The sequence below is a fragment of the Eupeodes corollae genome, chromosome 3, assembly GCF_945859685.1.
Source record: "Eupeodes corollae chromosome 3, idEupCoro1.1, whole genome shotgun sequence".
NCBI lineage: Eukaryota > Metazoa > Arthropoda > Insecta > Diptera > Syrphidae > Eupeodes > Eupeodes corollae.
In genome coordinates, this window is record NC_079149.1 from 2,941,414 (window position 1) to 2,962,222 (window position 20,809).

Consider the following 20,809-nt stretch of genomic DNA (forward strand, 5'->3'; position numbering starts at 1 on the left):
GTGTCGCACATAGATCACTGACCGAACGCGTGGCAACAACGCGCTCAACCGCCGCGCCAAAACGAACAAAAACAAAAGCTATCTGTCTGCGGTTGAGCTGTGGCTGTTGCTGCGGCATACAGCATCCTGTTGCCTTTGTTGCCCGCCCACACTATGCAAAACTATTCTCGGGTCAGATAAAAGTTAATTCAAATCCTTCAGCACACATTTCCCCATTATCTTATGTGCCGACTGACACTGCCCACTCGGGCAAAAGGGTTTCGGTTTCGGGACAGAGTGTCGCCTCCATATAGGATTACGGGAGCATAGTACGTCTATCGGCCATCAGTTCCGGGCCGGGCAGAGATTCGGTGCGAATAACTGCTCTCTGTTTGACAAGGTTATGTACCTTAGATCAAATATATTATTTTTTCCAAAAGATTGCGCTTAGATTGATCTCTGGAAAAAAAGTCCACAAATCTCGTAGAATTTCAATAGCCTGATGCGGCGATGGAAAAAACCCGTCATCCTCATCTGGATGCATTATGTAATGCGGTGCCGGTTCTGTGCCGAAGAAAAAGTTGTTTTGGTCATCGGTGTCGCGAAACAAGTGACAAAGACCCATCATCATCACCGTCAGACGAAGACGAGAACGAAGACGCGCATCAGCAACGACAATCGACTTGTCAAACTCCATCATCGGACTCAGACTCGGAATCGGACTCGGAGTGAAGTCAACAAGCTTCATTGCTGGTAGACATGTCAGAGCAAGGAACTTTCTTGTAAGGCCTCTCTATATACAAACCCAGAATGATGCATTCGTTGTTTGCTTGTTGGCTTTTTAGCTTGTTAGCTTTGCCAGCTCAACATCTCAAAATCGATTCAGACATGGGTAAATGGCCAAGCCAAGGTAAGACCAGGCGGAGGCACCAGCCACCAGGCACTGCACTGGGCGAAGAGGCCGATAACAGAGATATCATGCGAATATGCGGTGCGTCTGTAAACAGTGCACGCACTTGATGATGACTGCCAACAAGAGATTTGGCCGCTTGCTCATCTCCAGCAGTAGGTTCATCATTCGCGTTTTATATATTCTTTGTTGTTGTTGTTGTTGTTGTTGTACTTATAGGCATAAGCATAAAAACGGTGTGGCTTGGTTCACTTTTCAACATAAGGATGTCCATCTGTGACAAATGTGTGTCACTAGGGGCCTCAAAAGTAAGAGGGAGATAGATGGGCTCACCTTCACATCAGACATCATCAGATAGCTAGAAATTCACATAAAGCGGAGTTCTCACTGCAATATTAATGCGTGAGTTCATAAATGTCAAAATAAATACTTATGAGGATGTTCTAATTCTTCAGGGCAGTTGTGGGTTTTTTGTATTGATGATTCAACGATTTATCAGTCCTTATAGAATGTAAGTTTATTTATTTCACGCAAAATAGAAAAAGAGCTCAGTTATTTAAAAAACTATGGTTTGGAAATTAAAACAAAATAATAAAATATTGTAATAAAACTCCAAAAATCACTTATGTTGCGAAGTGTTGAGCTTAGTTCAGACTACTACTGTCAGATGTTAAAATATTGTCACATTAGATTAGATTAGATTAAACATTTTATTTCTTAAAATACAATAAGTAAGAAAAGAAATAAGTGACAAAAATATTTTTATAAAAAATAGAGTATTGTCACTCTAAGAAAAATTTTACATTTATTAATTAAAATGGGTGGGGTGACCCTTAAAAGTAAATTTAAAAAAGAAACTTAAAATATCATAAATTTATGTAATGAATACAGAAATTAAACTAAATGTAATTTAAACATTTCAAGAAAATATCAGGTAGAACCATTTACAAAAAATTCAATACTTTCATTATCAAGACTAAGGAGCCAATATTTAACTTGTTTCATAAATAACAAATGAGAAGTTTGCATCCTGATAGAATGGCGGGTTCTATTAAATATTCGACTTGAGGAAACATTATCAAAATTTTTAAATGCGGTTGTTCGATATATCGGTATAGAAACTTGGTTTAAAAAATTTCCACGTAAAATATAATTATCAATTATTCTAAAATTAAGATTACCTGATCTCTTATTATAAAGAAAATTTTTAGAATTTTATAACAATACATAAATATGTCTCACTGAAAGAATTTTCAAATCTCTAAATAATGGAAAACTAGGGTACAGGCTAGGCTTACCACATATTTTCCTCAGAATACTTTTTTGCAAAACTAATAAAGGTTGTATTTTGTTATAATATGAACCTCCCCAACAAGAAATTTCATTTTTTTGTTTCGAATGAAAAATGCCATAATAAATTTTAATTAGCAGTTTAGAAGAGCAAACTTTACGCAAGAAGAAGAAGAGTGCACCGAAAATATTGTTTTAGATTCTCTATGTGGTTATAAAAACTCATTCTAAAATCAATTATTAATCCCAAATACTTGAATTCCTTAACTATTTCTAATTTAAAGCTTTTATCACTACAGCTCTTGAAATCCGTAAATGTTATGGAAGTAACCATAGGATTACAGTTGCAGTTAAAAAGCTTAAATAGTAGAATGGAAAAAGAAATCAGCATAAACAATCTTTTGGCCAGACAAACTGAAAAACATTATCTTGGTTTAGAACTGATTATCAATTTATGCTCTGCAACCCAGATTCTTAACAAACTGAGATCCCAATTTATATTCATTATAAGATTCAGACAACTATCTGTACCATACGAAAAACCAACATCATCTGCAAAGGCTGTCAGTGAACCCTTAAAAGGCAAAATGAATAAAGAATTAATGTATACCAAAAAAAGTATTGGTCCTAAACCCAAACCTTGTGGAACTCCCAAATCGAATGTCTTTATATCACTCCTAATACCATCAAATTTCACTCTTTGTTCTCTTAAATTTAAATAATATCTTAACCAATCACTAATGAATCCTCGAAACCCAGCACTAATCAAATTGCTAATCAAAATTTCGTGATTAACCATGTCAAAGTCTTTTATATGTCAACAAACAATCCGGCTGTTATCTTTTTTCTATCAAGACTTACAAATATTTGAAAACAGAAATGTAACAACGCGTCTTCGGTTGATTTATTGCTTTGACAGCCAAACTGAACATCACTGAAAAATTTTGTTCTCTTTAAAAAGCTCACCTTTCTATTTTTGACAGCTTTTTCAAAAATCTTACTTATCGAGGGCAAGAGTGATTATGCCTATAGTTACCCAGATCAAAAGTTGCTCCTTTCTTGAAAATTGGAAAGATATTGGCACATTTAATGGCAACCGGAAATACTCCAGAAAACATGACATGAAAACATGAAATGAAAGATATGAAAACATCAATTATAAAACATGCTACATTTTTCAAACAAACATTTGAAATACCATCATAACCAGAAGAGTTTGAAGTTTTTAAAGTGCCAATTAACTTTAGAATCTCTAAACTAGATATATAGGCTCAAACACAAAACTTTTGTTTTAATAAGGTTTTCTGAATGCACTACAAAGTGTATAAGCTGGGTGAATAGAACTAGCTTGTAGATTAAGTGAAATCGTTGAAAAGTATTTATTGAATGCATTAGAAATTGCAGTTTTATCTGAGACCACACGACCATTCACATTGACAACAGATGGCTGTTTTTTGCACTGATATTTAATAAGTATTTAATAAGTAACTATTCTCTATTTCCTACTCGTTTCTAATATTTCCTTTAGCTAGATTGAATTTGTTTTTAAAATAGTTATCACGACAAATAGGACTTTTCTTCTTTAAATTCTGACTGCTGTTGCGTTTTAAACACGTTTTTCTTAATTTGTTTTTATACTTTTTCAGTTCTAGGACATAAACTGTCAATGAGTTGACAACAGCCAAATTCCTTTCAATAAAAACTTATGTGTTCACATGGTTGTCAAACTTTATTCTAATGTTTTGAAATTCGGTTTTCAGAAAATAAGCTGATTCAATTTTCAATTTTGAATTAATTTTCAAAGAAGAATCTGTCAACTTCTGTGGTCTGTTCCTTTTGTAACAATATATTCTTCTTACGTCAAAATAATAATAAAAGTGTAATTGTTACTAAGTCTTGTAATGTTTTTAGAATCATCAAGGAATGACTCTTGTTATGAATTGTTGGTCTGTGAAACTAATAATTTCAAAAATTGAAACAAAATTGTTTACATATCTGACTTGCTTGAGATATTTAATAGAAATTGATGAAGTGAATAGTGTCAAAAATGAATATTTATTGTTGAGCGAAAATGTGTATTTTGTTTTAGATGACGAATTACTTTTATTTAATTTTTTTTCTCGAAGCAAACAAATAATTGTAAACAAATAATTCACAAACAATTCATTTTTACAGTTCTACTTTTTCAAATGGTACAAATCATAATTATTTGACATTCGAACAATAAATGTAGTAACAATGTGATGCATCACTTAACGATATTGATATTTAGGAATGGCAATAGCTAAAGATTGTTAACAACATTTTTAACCATTGCTAGAAAAAGAACAGATCACCGACTACTTCCAACGTCATCTAACAATTATATTTCTGATGACAATATCAAACTTCTAAGTTTGCACGAGATATTTAAAGGAATTTTTCTACTGACAGATGTTTATAACTAATGCTTGACTTATTAAGCCTGATCGGTGACCTCATATAACGAGGAATACTAAACTTTTATTCATTTCTTTTTCACCAAGAACAAATATAGGGTTTTTCAATAATATGTCGTGGCGTTTACTGTGTGGCACGCAGAACTACTGGAACCACATGTCGTCCAGGTGCATATGGTTCAATTTGGGCCATAAGGAATTCTTTATCATCGTTTTGTAGCGCTCGCTATTGACGGTGACTGCCTCACTAAAGGTGTATTCAAAAAAGTACGAACCAATTACGCCACCGGCCCAAAATCTACACCAAACGGTGATTTTTTAATTTTGCTTGTTAACACAGCCATTAATCCAAAAAGTGCCTCGGCTCTAAAGATGATATTTCAGCCAAAATTGGGGTGCTTTTCCAAACTATTCGAAGCCCAGTCATCGAACAAACGGCGTTGTCTATTGTCATGTACTCCTTGGTCAGTTGGATCTTGTACGGGTGTAGGACGCAAAATTCGCCAAGTTTAATTCTGCCAAAGGCGGAGTTCTTGTGCATGGCTAGGAATAGACTGCCTCGGGTTCCGCTGTACACTTTCAAGGACCGCGGTGATGTTCTCGGCCGATCTTGCGTTAACAACGTTTGCGTTAACGAACACTCATTTTGATAAAGTTTTATCATTTAACGTGCTGTTCAATCGCGTAACTTTCCATGATGATTAGTCATAAAGAACAAAATAATGAACAAAAGATTTGACAGATGTCACTCAAGCAAAATGGCCGCCACAGGACGCCAAAATCTTCCCGCGCCAATTCAAAAACCCTATATTTAAATTTAATTTAAATCACTGTTTTTGAAACAGATAAATATTTAAAACGTCAGAAATCTATCGCGAATGATTTGTAGCGCTGCGAAAAAATAACCTTAAGTCACATACCTTGATCTGTTTCCATTTTCTCACTTTATCATTGATTCATATCAAATACTAAATCAAGAGCATCACACTAAAAGTCTGACCAAAACTCCCTCAACTCTTTGTCACCAAACAATTGCAACAAGATTGCCTTTTAGTTTATTGGGTACATGGAATGTTGTGCACTTCCCGAAACGCTCTGGGCACTTGTTGCCACAGTGCGGCATCATTCTTCTCGTCATCGACAACGCGGACACGCGGTCTGATTTATTAGCTAAATTACACACAAGCTGTAGCTGAATCTGAAGAATATTGTGTTCATTTCTTCGGCTGTGCCTGTTGTGTATAGAATGTGGTAAGTGATGCATTTTGGATCAGGAATGAAATCAAAAAAGAGAGTGGCTCCGAACACCCTGGTCACAGTCACAGTCACAGTCCAGCATCGGCATCAACATCAACATCAATTTGAAACATGCAAAATTCCATTGACTTTCGAGAAAGCTCCCTTTGGAGTAGTTGCATTTCGACGCATGACGGCCGGCCGGTGGTGGTGCGCTAAGACCGACAACGCAATGCGATGATCGGACTTCAGAGACCAACCAAACTAATATACTTTGCCGTGTGTGACTTGTGACTTGTGTGTCAGTAAAAGTAGTCATTCTCTCAAACCCAACCAAAACCGAACCAAACTGAACGCTTCGTCTCTGTCGGAGTGCATACTGTTTACGTATCTGCAAACAGCAACGTTTTCAAATTAACCGACCGACGACGAAGGCTAAGATGATATATGCCCCAACCCGACATTACCATAATGACAATGTACAACATCTCGAACGGATGACGGACGTACGGTCCGCACGCACACCGTGCGCTTATTTATGACCAATTATAAATCTAAACGCTGCATTTTATGGTGGGCATCACTGGGCAATGGGCACTATTCTCTTCCTCTTTTTTTTCCACAGCTCTTTTCGTGATGCGGTGAGGAGTTCGATCGGTTCCGTATGTGGGACAAAAGTGGCGCACGGTGCGGGGACTTTGCAGCTTTGCAATGTTGAAAGGGAGACAAGTTTGCGACAATTTCATCATTTTTAATGTACCTATGCAGTCCGATCCAGATGCAGCAGCTCTACCTTACCTACTCCAAAATCAAAATCAAATTCGAAAGATCGATCTTGAAAAAACTATCCACGGATTGTAGATGCATACTTTTTTGGGACATAAGTAAGAGCCTCGAGATGCAAGAGACATTAACGGTATTTAATATAAGTAAATTGAGTGTCGTGCTTGCTCTGTTTGAACCATAAACGAGTATGACTCGATGTTACTTCAATGTGCTAATTAATTACCGTTGGCCATGTTGCTAAGTTGTTGCGAATTCACTCGATATAAATTTGGTTAATGTCTTTCTTTTTCTGCTTTTTATTAAGCTTTGATTTTTGTCTGATTTGCGATAGCTTACACGAATTGCAGCCAGATCCTTATCGGGAGTTCTTAATTAAAACAAATCACCTCTTGATATCAATTCGATCATCATTGCCAAAATAAAATCACAAACTCGTACTCGATTATACGCAGATACGAGTATGGCTCTGAGTCAATTGTTGGAAAATCAATAAAATCAAATAAAATTAATGCAGCAATCGTATCGATGATGATCCACTTTTAATTATACGTTAAATTTATGGTTTGCAGTTTTAATTTGATTTTTATTTTTCAGTTTTTATGGCCTTAGTTCTTATAAATACTCGTATAATGTTAAATGTGTTGAAATAACATTTTATTCATTGCATTTAAACAATTAAATTTATTTTATTGAGTTTTAGTTTTTCATTGTTTTAATAGGTACGCAAAATGAGAAAATATCAAGACTTCATTTAAATTAGAAACTTTTTAATAGCTGAACTAAGCAAATAAAATAAAATTAGTGTTAATTTATTGTATACCATTAAAATCAAGTGAAGATTTTGGGAAAGCATATAGAATTAAAATGAGAGAAACGAAGATGTTCGCGCACATTGGTTTTATAGTCCTAAATATTGCAATGACAAGGAAAGACAGAGTGTGGTAAGGCATTCCAAATTCGCGTAGTATGGCTAAAGAACAAATCTCTGTATTTGACAGCAACCGAAGTTAGACTCGAGGGTATATTGATGAGCATTCCTAGAAGCCGCGGTTGAACTGTTTTTTTTTTTTTTTATTTCATTATTTTATCAAAACCTTAAAACTGTCTTAAAGCTATACAAAAATTCTTAAAAAAACTAGCGTAGATTTCAAAAACTTAAAAAATATCTTACTGGCCCTATTCGGGTGCTCTAAGTTAATCCATTATCTTATAAGTACTACCTTTGGGCCTAAGAACAAGTTTAATGCTAAATAACGAGAACTTAATCTAAAAACCAAGAAAATTTATAAAAAAAAACTTGGTACCTTAAATTATAATAAATTAAATTAAATTATAATACTTAAGCTACTTAAAACTAAACAACACCAATAATACTACTTAAAATTACTTAGAACTACTTAAAAACTAGTAAGCCTTTTTTTGTGTTTTTGTGTATTTTTTGTGTTTTTTTAGTGCCACCCTGACTGTCCCTAACCTAATCCTTAAACCTATGTTAGCCGGCCAAGACCAAACGCCCCAAACAACTTTAAATGACATTCTCAACTTGAAGCCACCAAAACTGGTTCTCCTGCCTCACCCTATCGCTTCGGTCCCTATCGGAAACAGAAGTTGATTTTCAACTTTCAGTCATCGTAATATTGCTGAATCTTGTCGAAGTCATCCTGGAAAAGTGTCTTAATAACCTCAATTTTTGGGGCCGTTCTGTACGCAATTAGGTCGTCGGCGTACGCTATTGCCTGAGTCAGGCTTGCCATGAGATCACTGGTGTAAATGCTGAATAAGATCGGCAAGTTAACTGCTCCCTGTTAAAAACCATTTTTAATATCAAATATTTTGGAAAATGTTACATTGCCAATTTTGACAATAAATCGTCTGCCATTAAGCATGTCATAAAGCATATACAACAGTGGTTTACTTGTGCCGAGTCTGTTTAACTTTAGATACAGACCCTCTAACCATACGGTGTTGAAGACCTTCTCCAAGTCAACCAGACAAGCACACGTACATTGCTTTTTAGATTTGTTCCACTGGATATTAGAAACAAGCTTAGACGCAGCATGAATAGTGTCATGTCCCGCCTTAAAGCCGATCTGATTATCCGGAATTATTTTGTTGTTCTCAGCCCACTTGGACAGAGCTCTATTTATAACCTTCTCGAATACCTTACTGATACTTGGCAGAAGACTTATCGACCGAAGATTTGCCGGATTGGAGTTGTCCTTTCCCTTTTTCGGGAGGGGATGTACCACAGCTGTTTTTCAACGGACCGGATAATATGCATTATTCAGACCGTTGTTAAACAGAGTGGTATACGGTTGAACTGTTTAAGAGGAGGAATGCAGCTGGCTATTTCTCTAGAGCATATACCGTTATACTAACGGTAAAAAAGTATTAGACAAGAGACCTTAAGACGATGTTCAAGCGAAGTAAATGAACTTATGATGATATTAACACTAATCAATTTAAATGCTCTACATTCAATACTATCCACAAGAGGATTTAGTAAGTTGCAGTAGCGCCAGCCCAGAAATGGAAGTTATACTCAAGGTTTGGACATATATAAGTCTTTTAAATAATAGCCCAATCAGAGTGGGTGAAACATTTCTTGCATCGCCCAAAGAATCTTGCCCATGAGCTTCGAACTGCGAACTGTAAATGTCCGCATATTTTGACTTTTCTTTCACGTAAGCTTTATTTCTATTCGCAGACAGTGACGAACTGTCAATTTTGTCTCCATATTTTCCTTAGCCATGACCTTTCACACCACAATTTATTCGTTGCAATGTGGATGGTATGTGGAACGTGAATAGAGTTTGACAGTTCTTAGCAACCACACTGCACTTCTTTACTACCAAATTTTTTTTACAAAATTTTCTTGTTTTAAAGAACCAAATGCAAATTTAACCATCCTAACATTAGTTAAAAATGGTTTCTTATAATTTAAATGTGTTTTTGTTCGCAATTAACTTTTTGAAAAATGTTAAATCACGTTTGGTTCGTTCATTCGTTGTTCGCTCTCATGGGCAAGGCCCTTAAGGAAAACCTAGCACCTTGCGAAATTTTTGGTGACATGACCTATGTGATCGTTGTAATATAGTTGGTTGGTGAAACACACACCGAGAATATCGAGATGTTCGGTCTCATTAATGCACGTGCCATCCATGGATAATGTCAATCAGGGTATATCTCGCTTTCTCAAGATTAAAGTTATTTTTTTCACAAACTATCACACGTTCGTACTTTGATTGTTAACTAAGGTTTAAAATTTAAGGATAGCTATAGTTAACTTCTATATTAAAAAAGGGCGTAAGTAAATTTCTGACCCCTTAACAATAGTAGCTTTAGGTTGGTTATAACATAGTACATTACGTATACGAACTTGGCATAGTCCTATGTTTTTATTTGAATTTCAAATTATTTTCTGCGTGTTTTTGAAATTTGATATCATAACTAATTAAATTAAATTACTTCTCAATATTATATCACCGCTTAAATTAATTTGGCAACTTGTTTTCTTACAATAACCTTAACAAGATTTACTAGTTTTGATTAATGACAAAATTTATTCATATATTTAAACTAATATAACTAATAAAGGCTTATATTAAATCATCCAAAGAAGATCTAATTTCTGATTCTTTAAGTTAAACTGTGTAAATATTTATTTTATTCATTAAAAATGCATAAACAATACATTTTATTTGATGAATTATTCATATTAATTAATATTAATTTTAAAAACTGGAAAACATTTTTTATTATAAGAATAAATACAAAAAATTTGATTTGTTTCACTTTATTTTACAAAACAGTTCTATCAAAATCTTAGGCGGGTCATAGACACTTTAAAATAGTGAGAGCAAAATTAATGATCACAGACATTAGTATCTGAGTTTTTTTGGAACATTTTTTACACAAAATTTTTCCAATAGTCGACAGTATATTGCGATTGTTTTTAGGAGGGAAAGGTGGTTGTTTGATAGTTTTCAGTTGGGTACAATAAATTAACGCTTTGAAAAACAATAAGGCCCATCTTCAATCATTTAAAAAGATCTTTGTCCGATAAATGTGATGTAGGGATAATTCTTAAGGTTGTTCGACAAGCTCTACAAAAAAGGTTTTAGAGTCATTAAATAAAAGTTATTTGAGATATGAAAAAGTCCAGTTCTTTCTTTCATCAACTTTTTTTTAAATCTGTACAACAACGAGTCAATTTTTGGAGACGACTTTTTTATAAAATAAACTAAGGTCTAGTGATTAACAACTCTTAATCACTCCTGTGTGCGAGTACATCTGTCAGGGACATAGGGGACTTACAGTCTTAAGCTGAATCCTTACGACTTATATTTGAGAAAGCACTTCTCATGACAAGAATTATATATTAGATGGTTTGTCAATTCCTCACAACAGGCAGTACCCATGAACAAAACTTAAGATGACACAGGCAGGAATTGAACCCAAGACCTCAGGCATGACATTCCAACGCACTAACCATCACGCAAGAGTAGACGAATTTTTTTCTTACTTCTCCAAGCTTCATTTTTCAATTTTTTATTGAATTTCTTATTTTTGGGAACTTACTAGTAGGTCCAAATGTTGTCATTTCCTGTAGTTCCCAAGTTGGTACTAAAAACAACTCGAATATATTTCAGGCGTCTACAGTCAGCCTTAGGCTTGTTTCAAGATTGTTGACACAGTAATTAAATAGAAAAATGATTCAAAAAAAATGTCTTTTTCGTGATATTTCTTTTTTATTATAAATTTTGAAAGTTAACATAATGTTTTACACATCATTTAAATGATCATTATGTGAATTGTTGTAAAAATCGAATCTTTTAAAGTAATTTTCGCCAATTTTTGAAACATTTAGTCTGTTTCTCAATCACAACTTGACGAATGTTGGTTTTTAAGTGCTCAAGAGGAAAAGATAAAGGCATGGTCTTTTTCTTGGTCCTACAAAAAAAAGTCCAGAGGCTTCAAATCGCTTAATCTTGGTGGCCAGTTGATATCGTTCCGACGAGAAATTACGCTTCAAGGAAATGTCTCTAGCAATAAAGCTCCGCATTGACTGTCGGGTCAGCAGCTATATTTTTAGTGGTACGAGCGAAACGATGATGCACAAGCCTTAGAATATCTGTTAACAGTCTCTTTAAATAAATATCATTTTTAACCAAAAAAAAAATTATTCTAACATCTTAGTTTACAAATGTCGAATTCCAGCCCTATACTTCTAAAACCGCAAAATATCGAATAAATATGGCTCATATAATATCTGTCAGAGAAGTGTGAATTACACATTTATTTACTAAAGCTCAATTTGAATTTTTAAAATATAAAAAATATCGTGCTTTATTTGTATGATAGCATTATTTATAAGAAAAAAAACACTTATGCTGATATAATATTGCTTTTGAATAATTTAGGATTCAAACTTGAGACAAATCGATAAGCAATATATTTTTCATTTTTAACTATTTAAAAAGAAGAACTTCAAGATGTTAATCATTGAATTTCTCAGTAGTATCATTGCTTCACTTTTTAAGTAACAATTTATTAATCATTTATTTTATAAAAAAAATACGTAAAGTTTTAAATAAAAACACACCAAACAAGGCAAGTCAATAAAACTAATTTGAATATTTATAAACAAAAATATTCGCATTGTTGTGTGTTACTTTGTCTGGATCGAATCATTAATAAAATACCAAATTTATTAATCCATACTCGTCCAATATTTGAGCAAGAAAACAAAGAACCAATTTGCCATTTCTTTATCCAAGCCAACAGACAGAATTTAAATCGATACTTACCTTGAAGCGTGTGTATTTTTATTGAGCTGAGAATTTTATCTGATCACCAAATTTGCACTGTAATGAGTGCAAAGTGAGAACGGCCCATAAAATCACATCATAAATATATCAACTTTCAATTTAAAGCAATCTCAATAACAAATTATTATATAACACCATCAACCCAATGAAAAAGTCATCACCAGTGCTCTCTCACCTGGATTGTGTTCAATTCATTTAGAATTTTATTTCCCATAAATTAACATTCGAAACAGAAAATCAATTCCTTCAACTCTGATTTGGTTGCTGTCACAATAAATTCATCTTAATGTGGTAATAATTAAATCGAACACAATCCAATCGACACTACCGACATTTACCGACAGTGTTTTATGTGTCAAATGTCTACACTGTAATACCACCATCGCATCGCCATCGTCACCGCCACGCAGCTTACAGCCGCTGTCAACTGTCACATCACGAACTACTGTCGCATGCTACTGAACTTCTTCTTTTTTTCTCCAGTTCTTCCAACTTTTCGATGAAAGAATCGATCACTTTACACTTCACTTTATTTCATGTTCATCCCAAGATTGATCTCTAATGGAAATGTACAGGTATTAGACTTTTACGACTGCCGTGACAGGTCTTAAAAGACCCATCGAGGAAATTGTCAAACTGTTAATGATGCATCATAAAACTTTTAAAGAAGTCAGCCACAACCTTTTTCGTCAGCTTTTTTAAAGGGTTATTCAGTATTTGTATATTTTTGTTTTGATATTAAAGCCAAACAAAAGAACTCGAATTAACAATGCAGAGAGGATATAGCACCAAAAATAAAGCCATAAAACTCATTTTATTGCCGTTTTCGTAGAAACACTTCATTGGAGTCCTAATGTGGGATTCTACATTTTTGTATTTTATTGCAGACTTTGTAAAGATGACAGATAACTTATTTTTGTTTTTCATTGGGTTATAAAGGACAGTTTCAAGAATAGCAACAAACCGAAGACACCGAAACCGACAACGGCGATGATGATGATGATGGCGATGGCTATGGTCGTTTGGGGTTCTTCAGTTGACTGGGGAGAAGTTATATAAAGATGAGGAGTTGGGTTTCGGGTTTCTATAATATCCCGTGGCTAGATATAGGTGAGTGAGGAAATACGGGTGCAAAGTCACTTAATTATTTTAAGGTGTGGATAAGATGAATAGATGACTCTTAAAGGAATGGTGTTTGCATTCCTGTTAATATCTTAATCAAAAAAGCTCATAATGCAATAAGTAATAAAAGAAAATAATGTACGTCTTATTTTAACCTTCATTTGTTTTTTGTTTATTAAATTGTTTAAAATTCTTTTTTTTTAACAAATTATATTATTTACTAAACTTGTTTTTTTAAATTAACAAATTTATATTTGAAGGAGTTAATTTTCCTTGCAAATCACAAAGCAAATAACAAGTATACGCTCTGGCCTCGTATTGTCTAAGCCTTGAATCAGACCATAAAGTATTGCTACTGATGTTTACAAATATTTAAATTTCCTGCTGACACGCTATTCAATCGTCTAGATGAGCTATATATACTCAACCTACAGCCCGCGAGCTTATAAAAGTTGGCCGCAGCGTGGTTTAATAAATTCTTGGAATATCAGACACTCTGCAGAAAAACTTGAAAAAAGTATATCCTTTTGAGTTTTCAAAATGGAAGCAACAAAAGAACGTACATCAGCGGAAAAATGGACATCGTGTGTTTAAAAAAAAAAACAATATTCTAGGTGTCACTCCTTTCAAATATAGGAACAGTTTGCGCAACTTAATAAAAAACAGAAGTCGCTGAGTATTCCTTACTTTTCTTGCCATTCCGAAATTGAATTGGAATAATTTTATTCATATTCTGAATGGAAAATTCACAGTCCAGACATAATAAGTCAAGTACACTATTTTGCCTACATAACTCGTTACGACTACGACTAGGTACTTACATTTTGAATATCAGTCAGTGCGGTTGCAGTAAATTTTTTTAAATAAAGAATAATGTCAGAAATTTCCTTGAAACTAAAACGAAATACATATATCTGATGAAAATAAATCATTTTAAGACGAATGGGAAACAGAATATTTTGTTGTGCCAAGCAAAAACAACGCGGCTACCTGTTTAATATCCCGTGAAAAAGTTATTTTAAAAACGAATAATATTGGTCGTCATTTTAACATAAAACACACATTTTTCAACGAAACGAAAATATTGACAGGTTGCTTGTTAAAGGATTCAAATCAAAAAATATTAAGCGGAATAAGACACATTTTCTCTATTTTTTTTCAATATTGTCTGTTTAAATTTCAAGTGACTTAGGACAGTACTAAAAATGGATCAATTTCAAAAATATTTTGGATTTGGTAATAGTATACATGGATACAACTTTTTTATCGCGGCCGATTTTTTTTCATATCAAATCGATCCACCCTAATGTGTATGAATATGGAGTCTTAAAGGGTTGCGAATTCAATAATACCAGTTAAATTATTAAAAACAATGTCCGTGTTACCAGAACATTTTACCGACACTTGTTCAGCTCTCTTTCATCTGATTCAGAAATAGCAGAATTTTGTAAGATAATTCAAATTGTCACTTAAGCTCATTCGACGAATTCTGTAATAGGGAGGTACGGGTATATTTAAACACTGATTTGTTTCCTCTCAAGTTCAAATATTTTAAAACTCTTTTGGCGTAATTTATTTAAGGTAGCTTAATCTCTTTAAAAAAAAATTGAAAAATTGTTCAACATTTTTCAACAATCAAAAAATATGATACTAAAATAAAGGTTTCCTATGACATCCCTGGCGTATTACTACCAGAAACGTGTGCATATGAATCTTTTGACTTCCACGCTATCTTCGATCTTTTTCTCCTGAACGTATCCCTCATTTCACTAACTCCAACTCCCATCTATTTCTGAATCGCAATTAACTCGTCGCTTGACTCGCGATAGATTTGATCGCGCACTACCTTCAATGAAATCCAATATATTTACATACTAGAGATCGATATGGCGGCCATCTAAGGTATGGCGATGGATGGCGGCGCGGGGGCCACAATCTTCGATAACAACCTTCGACGATCTCATCCGAAGCGACGACACCGACGCGAAGCAAAGCGATACGACAACGAGACGAGACCGCAAAGCGATCCAAATCGCTAGGCCAATTAAACCATTACAACATAGTTCAGGCAATTAATGCACATTCAATGCGTTGTCGTGTCGGTGTCGGTGTCTGTGTCGGTGTCGGCCGTTTGCTAACACCTGAGCAGTGTTGCGCACAAGCTAATTGAAATCATTACACTCGTAAAAATGCTAATTCAATTAGCTGCAAAGGAAAGGTACTGCGAATCCCGTCAGACATCAGAGTGAGGCCACGGGAAGAAAGAAAGAAGAAACACTGACAAAAAGGGAAAAACCAACAGAATCTTAAAGAGAAGGAGCCTGGAAAACAAGTATCCACATCATCATACCATCCTATCCCATCCCACATGGCCAGAGCTGCATCTACATCTTGTTGTGGCTTCGGCTTCGGCTCGGGCTCTGACTTTGACTCCTTCCACTTACAGCTGCTGCACTAGCGTGTTGTACATTTGAGCTGCTGCACTATTACCAGGAGTGACCTACAACAAGTATAAAGCTCGCGAACGATATTGATTCGGCGAGAGTAGTGTATATGCAAGGAGATATCCATCGGAGATGCCAGAACAGCAACAGCAAAAGCAACAGCCTCCTGCCTGACCAAGGCACGACCCAACAAGCTGTATGCAAATGTTCGACATTTAAACATGCATGTCGTTCTGAGCGGGGGGCCAGGACGTCGCGTCGGAGCGAGCAATAGCAGTCACAGTTTTTGCTGTTGATACCGCCACCAATTGAACATAAGGCTCAAATAAAAGTCGAGATGCTTCAGCTGAAGCTCGAGCATGTAGCTGGACTGCTTCCAAAATTATCAGAGGTCGCCTTATGTCCTCTACTCTTGTACAAATTTTCATATTTGTGCTCATCCTTATCGACGAAGGATCTTAATTTGTGGCCAAGGAAGCTAGATGCATCGTTCTGTGTACGAGTACCGTGTACCAGTGCCAACTTGAACAGCAGCGTAATAAAAACGAAATCAGAGATGCACACACATTTCCTGTCGGACAACATCAGACTCAGAATCAGGCAACGACCTAAACGAGCAAAGTGTGAAAATAAAACGGCTAAGGCAGACGACGGACTACGCGACGCGACGCATGGACGGGTGCGGACGGTGGACAAGCGGATGCAACGTACTCCTGCGTCTGCACACACATTTACCACAGTTTGTTGTAGTGACCACCTCGGCCACCCTTTGTGGTCGATGCATCTAAACAATTTTATGGTAATTACCTGAGTATCGATGTCTCTGATCGCTTTATTACACAGCAAACTGGCTTAGGGTGGGTTGGGGTTCGTATACAAGTACTTGGTCCATCTCGGCGGCGCGGCGCGACGCATCGTTCATACAATCCCAGCCTTCTTGCAACATACCAAGAGCAATTTTGTAGAAGACGAAATTCACATAAACCAGGAAGCACCCACCAGGGGCAGAAGGAGCAAGCAGGCCGCTAGTTGATGATGGGAAAACTTCTTTGCATATCTACCCTGCCTGCAATTGGCTTTGAATCGACTTCGCGCAACTCTCCACTCGACTCGACTCGCACTCGATTCGACTTAAGACTCCTCGCTTTATAGATGCATGCAACCAGATGTGAATCGTTTCTAAGTTATTAGTGGGTGTAAACTTGTGAATTTACGAGTTGATGTTGCAGAAGTTAGCAGGCGCTGCACGATGTGCGATGGCCACCGCCGATTGGAATTTGTGTGCTAGTTAGAGGAGGCGCCAATGCAATTGGACGACGACTTGCGAGATTGTTTCAAATTGCTCTTCGTCGATAGAAATTCAAAATGATGGTGTTTTTGGCTCTCTTGAGATATAGAAACAATAATACAACACTTAAAAAAGTCAGTTCTTGGGCTCAAAGTTCAATAAGAAGAGATAAGATTTTAATCTCAATCAATGTTTAAGACTTCTAATGAACACTTGTATTGATATGAATTTTTATGAGTTCAGATCAATATTGATGTGACTCCTTATTCATTGGATTCGGGCATTTCACAAATCTGATAGTTTTTCAATCCTATCTCTTTAGAAACACCCGAGGATTGGAATCAGAAGATGATAAAAATTCTTGATACAATCGGAGTCGGTATTGAGGTTCTACAAGGAACTTAAGGGAATCAAAGTTTTTATGTTATTTGATTTTAGATTTTAGTTTAAGTTATGAGCAAAAATTCCCGGAACCATGTAAAAAGTTCAAAAGAGACCTAGATTCATGTTTTCAATAGTTTTTATGTTCGAAATGATACTTTAAGAACGCTTTACAGTTTTCTATGTTGATTTCAGAGCCATATTCTATGAATAAACATTTCAGTGTCTACATGTGTCATATTGTCATTTTAGAGCAGGAACTTATCCAACCTGGGCCTCAGTCTCTGCCCAGCATTAGTCTGTTGTCTGTCCCTAAACATGGGAGATCTGCAAATCCGGCTCGAAGGACCAAAATGGTTTGCACAATAAATTCTTTGACGTTGGGCAAAAGGGTCCTAAGTCAGAAACTGGTCACACACCCTCAATTAACTTAAGACGTTAATTTCAACACAAATATGATTTTTTCTGTCTTTTCGTCTTAAGACTAAATACATACGATTTTAAGCAATTGTTGTTGATAGTATTAAACAAAAGAGACAACAAATTAGCTATTCCTTTAAATCAAACCCTAAAATTGCAATTTTTTGACTTAAGACCTTTTTGCCTAACGCTAGAGAATTTAGTTTGTGGTATGTAAAATATAAGAAAACCCAATGCTTCAATTTTAATAATCGTTTCTTTATTTTTATAAAACATATTTTTTGATTCAAGAACTAAACGGACGTGCCAATGGTTCTTATATTTAACCTCCATCTGACATTCTTTCATTGAATTGGTACAACAGCCAAAAGTATTAATTCAGCAGTTGGTGACATTTCAATTGGACATTCTATTGATGGTGAGTTGACATCCACATTGTCACAGCATCCAACATGCATACTAACTTTAAAAAAAGACAAAAACGGAACTACCACAACCAAATTTTGTTTCGAAGTTCAAAATTAATATTTACTTTTTCATGAAGTTATCTGTTTAATTTCCGTGCCGTAATCGCCATTTTCAGGCAGTGAAAATCAAAAAACAACCACTCTAGTGGTTTTTCCATTAATCAATTTGTCCACATTGAGCTTAACGAAATATTCCAAATTGTCCACACTCTGGTTTAAATGGGCATATAGTCGCTCATAACTCATCCCAAAAAATATGAAACACCGGAAAACTTTTTTTCGAAAGAAATGGTTTATGTATTCGATTAGTTCCATCAAATACACAAACCAAAACTTTTGTTATATTATTTTCCCAGTATTTTATATTTTTATTATAATGAAAAGTAACGCTTTTCAAATAAATGTAAATGTATATTTAATGAAAATACAATTCGCATAGTCTACAGAATATTCTCTTTCTTTTGACCCCTTACTTGAAAAATTTTTTCAGTGTGGGAGTCGAAAACTGAAGACTTACTTAATTGAAAAACTTTACTTTAACCTTACATTTTTGTTCAAATTTTTGTTCATATGTTGAAGATATTTGTATTAAATATACTTTAAAGAATGGATGCAACGTGGTAACGAAATTCAAAATACAAAAAACACTTCTACAAATAAAATCAGGCTTGAGTTCTTTTTGAAGAACAAATAAGCTTCCTCATTTCAAGATGATATCTTTTAACACACAAAAACGATTTCAGAAAACTGCAAACCATTTTCTTTGTGAGAAATAAATCAAAATGTATGTATCACTTACAGAAATATTCATAAAATCTCGTGAAAATGCCAGAATTGTTAAAACCTTCCGTAACTTATAACTTAAAACCAACCTCCAACTATTATAACTTCAAGAATTTCAAAATAAAAAAACATTCCAATCTTATTCGTTAGGTTTTAATATTTAATACTAAAACCAGCTGTGACATTTAAAATACCAATATTTTGCTTACTCTCGATTATTTGAACAACAATTTTAAAGTCCCCACTTGGAAAAACTGAAGGATAAAACGCCAGATCAATTGGATAGCGCCGCACTGTTATATCTCCCTAAAATAAAAACCAAGAAACCAAAAATATAACATGCACACTTTTAACAAAAACTCATCTACCTTAATGGGACAAAGATCTGGAAAATGTCCATAATACTTCCACATTGGCATCATGCGACTTACAACATTTGAACGTTCAGTTTTATCAAGAACTTTGCATAGATCTTCTTTGGAGTCAATATTGAACATTTGATATCGGCCACCTTCCCTTTTGAAAAGACTGAATCTTATCTGGGAAAATATTGAAAAATTGAATAGAGTCGTGTTTTTCAGGATTTCGAATAGCTACCATAAGCTTGTCAAATTCCTGAGGGAAAGTGCAGTCAAAGTTCATGACTTGCATTTTTTGCCGAATTGTCCCTATTGAACAGTTCAAGTTTGTAACATATTGCGGATGTCCATAACCGTTGAAGGATTCTATGTGAATCGGAATCACTGCACACTGCAAACAGAAATATGCTTGAAAAGAATCTGAAAGCTGAATTTTTAAAAGTCGAAACTTACGGCAAATGACACCTGCGTTAGCAATAAAATCCAGAGCTCAAATTTAGGCATGGTTATATGAAATGTTGAATAGATTCATACCTGGTTAACAAAACTCTTGTTTGTAGCCATTTAGCTTTGGTCCAATGAGTTTGGTATTTTTTAATAAGCTTGGTAATTATTTTTCAATTAAAAAATTGTAGATTTTTTTAAGTATTTATCTGACCGCCACGCCAACCAACGACGACGCGACGCCAAACCTCACAAATCCAAATCAAATCTTGACTTTCTCATGGCAACGTCAACCATCATCGCCGAACAACGCTGATAATTTGAATTGATGACGTGAACCTTTTGATTGAAAGCCGTCACTAATGGGACAGTGCACGGAAGTCTCTCGTTCCAATGACAAATTGATTATTGGGACACAATTTGTGTGTTTTTACTTGTGATGTGTCCCGCAAAAGTGCGTGCAGCACTTACAATTTCATTACCTACGTTTGACGCCGTTACCGTCGCGTCGTTGCAGCCGTCGCTCGTCGTTGTTGTTATTATTATCGCTGTAGATGGCACTGCAGTTTGACATCAGAGAGCGAGTGAGCGCGGTGATGCTCTTTGAACGCTGCTTACGTGCTTCATCCAC

At 35.1% G+C, this 20,809-nt stretch overlaps 1 protein-coding gene across 1 annotated transcript; it reads right to left on the minus strand.

Annotated features, from left to right (window-relative positions):
* Positions 1 to 18,469: 18,469 nt before the first annotated feature.
* On the minus strand, positions 18,470 to 20,416 carry LOC129948962 (uncharacterized). Its single transcript, XM_056060125.1, has 5 exons — positions 20,188 to 20,416; positions 19,973 to 20,125; positions 19,744 to 19,914; positions 19,543 to 19,681; positions 18,470 to 18,588 (listed from the first exon to the last, which is right to left on the minus strand). The coding sequence occupies exons 1-5, from the start codon at positions 20,236 to 20,238 to the stop codon at positions 18,470 to 18,472; spliced, it is 633 nt and encodes a 210-aa protein (XP_055916100.1). The 5' UTR covers positions 20,239 to 20,416.
* Between the last annotated feature and the right edge of the window lie 393 nt (positions 20,417 to 20,809).

Bases quoted from the DNA above. Each gene is read 5' to 3' on its own strand.
- LOC129948962 (XM_056060125.1), bottom strand. From the start codon at position 20,238: ATGCCTAAATTTGAGCTCTGGATTTTATTGCTAACGCAGGTGTCATTT. The intron at 20,126-20,187 runs GTAAGTTTCGAC...TTCTGTTTGCAG, and splicing joins TAACGCAGGTGTCATTTGCC to TGTGCAGTGATTCCGATTCA. The intron at 19,915-19,972 runs GTAGCTATTCGA...ATATTTTCCCAG, and splicing joins AGGAATTTGACAAGCTTATG to ATAAGATTCAGTCTTTTCAA.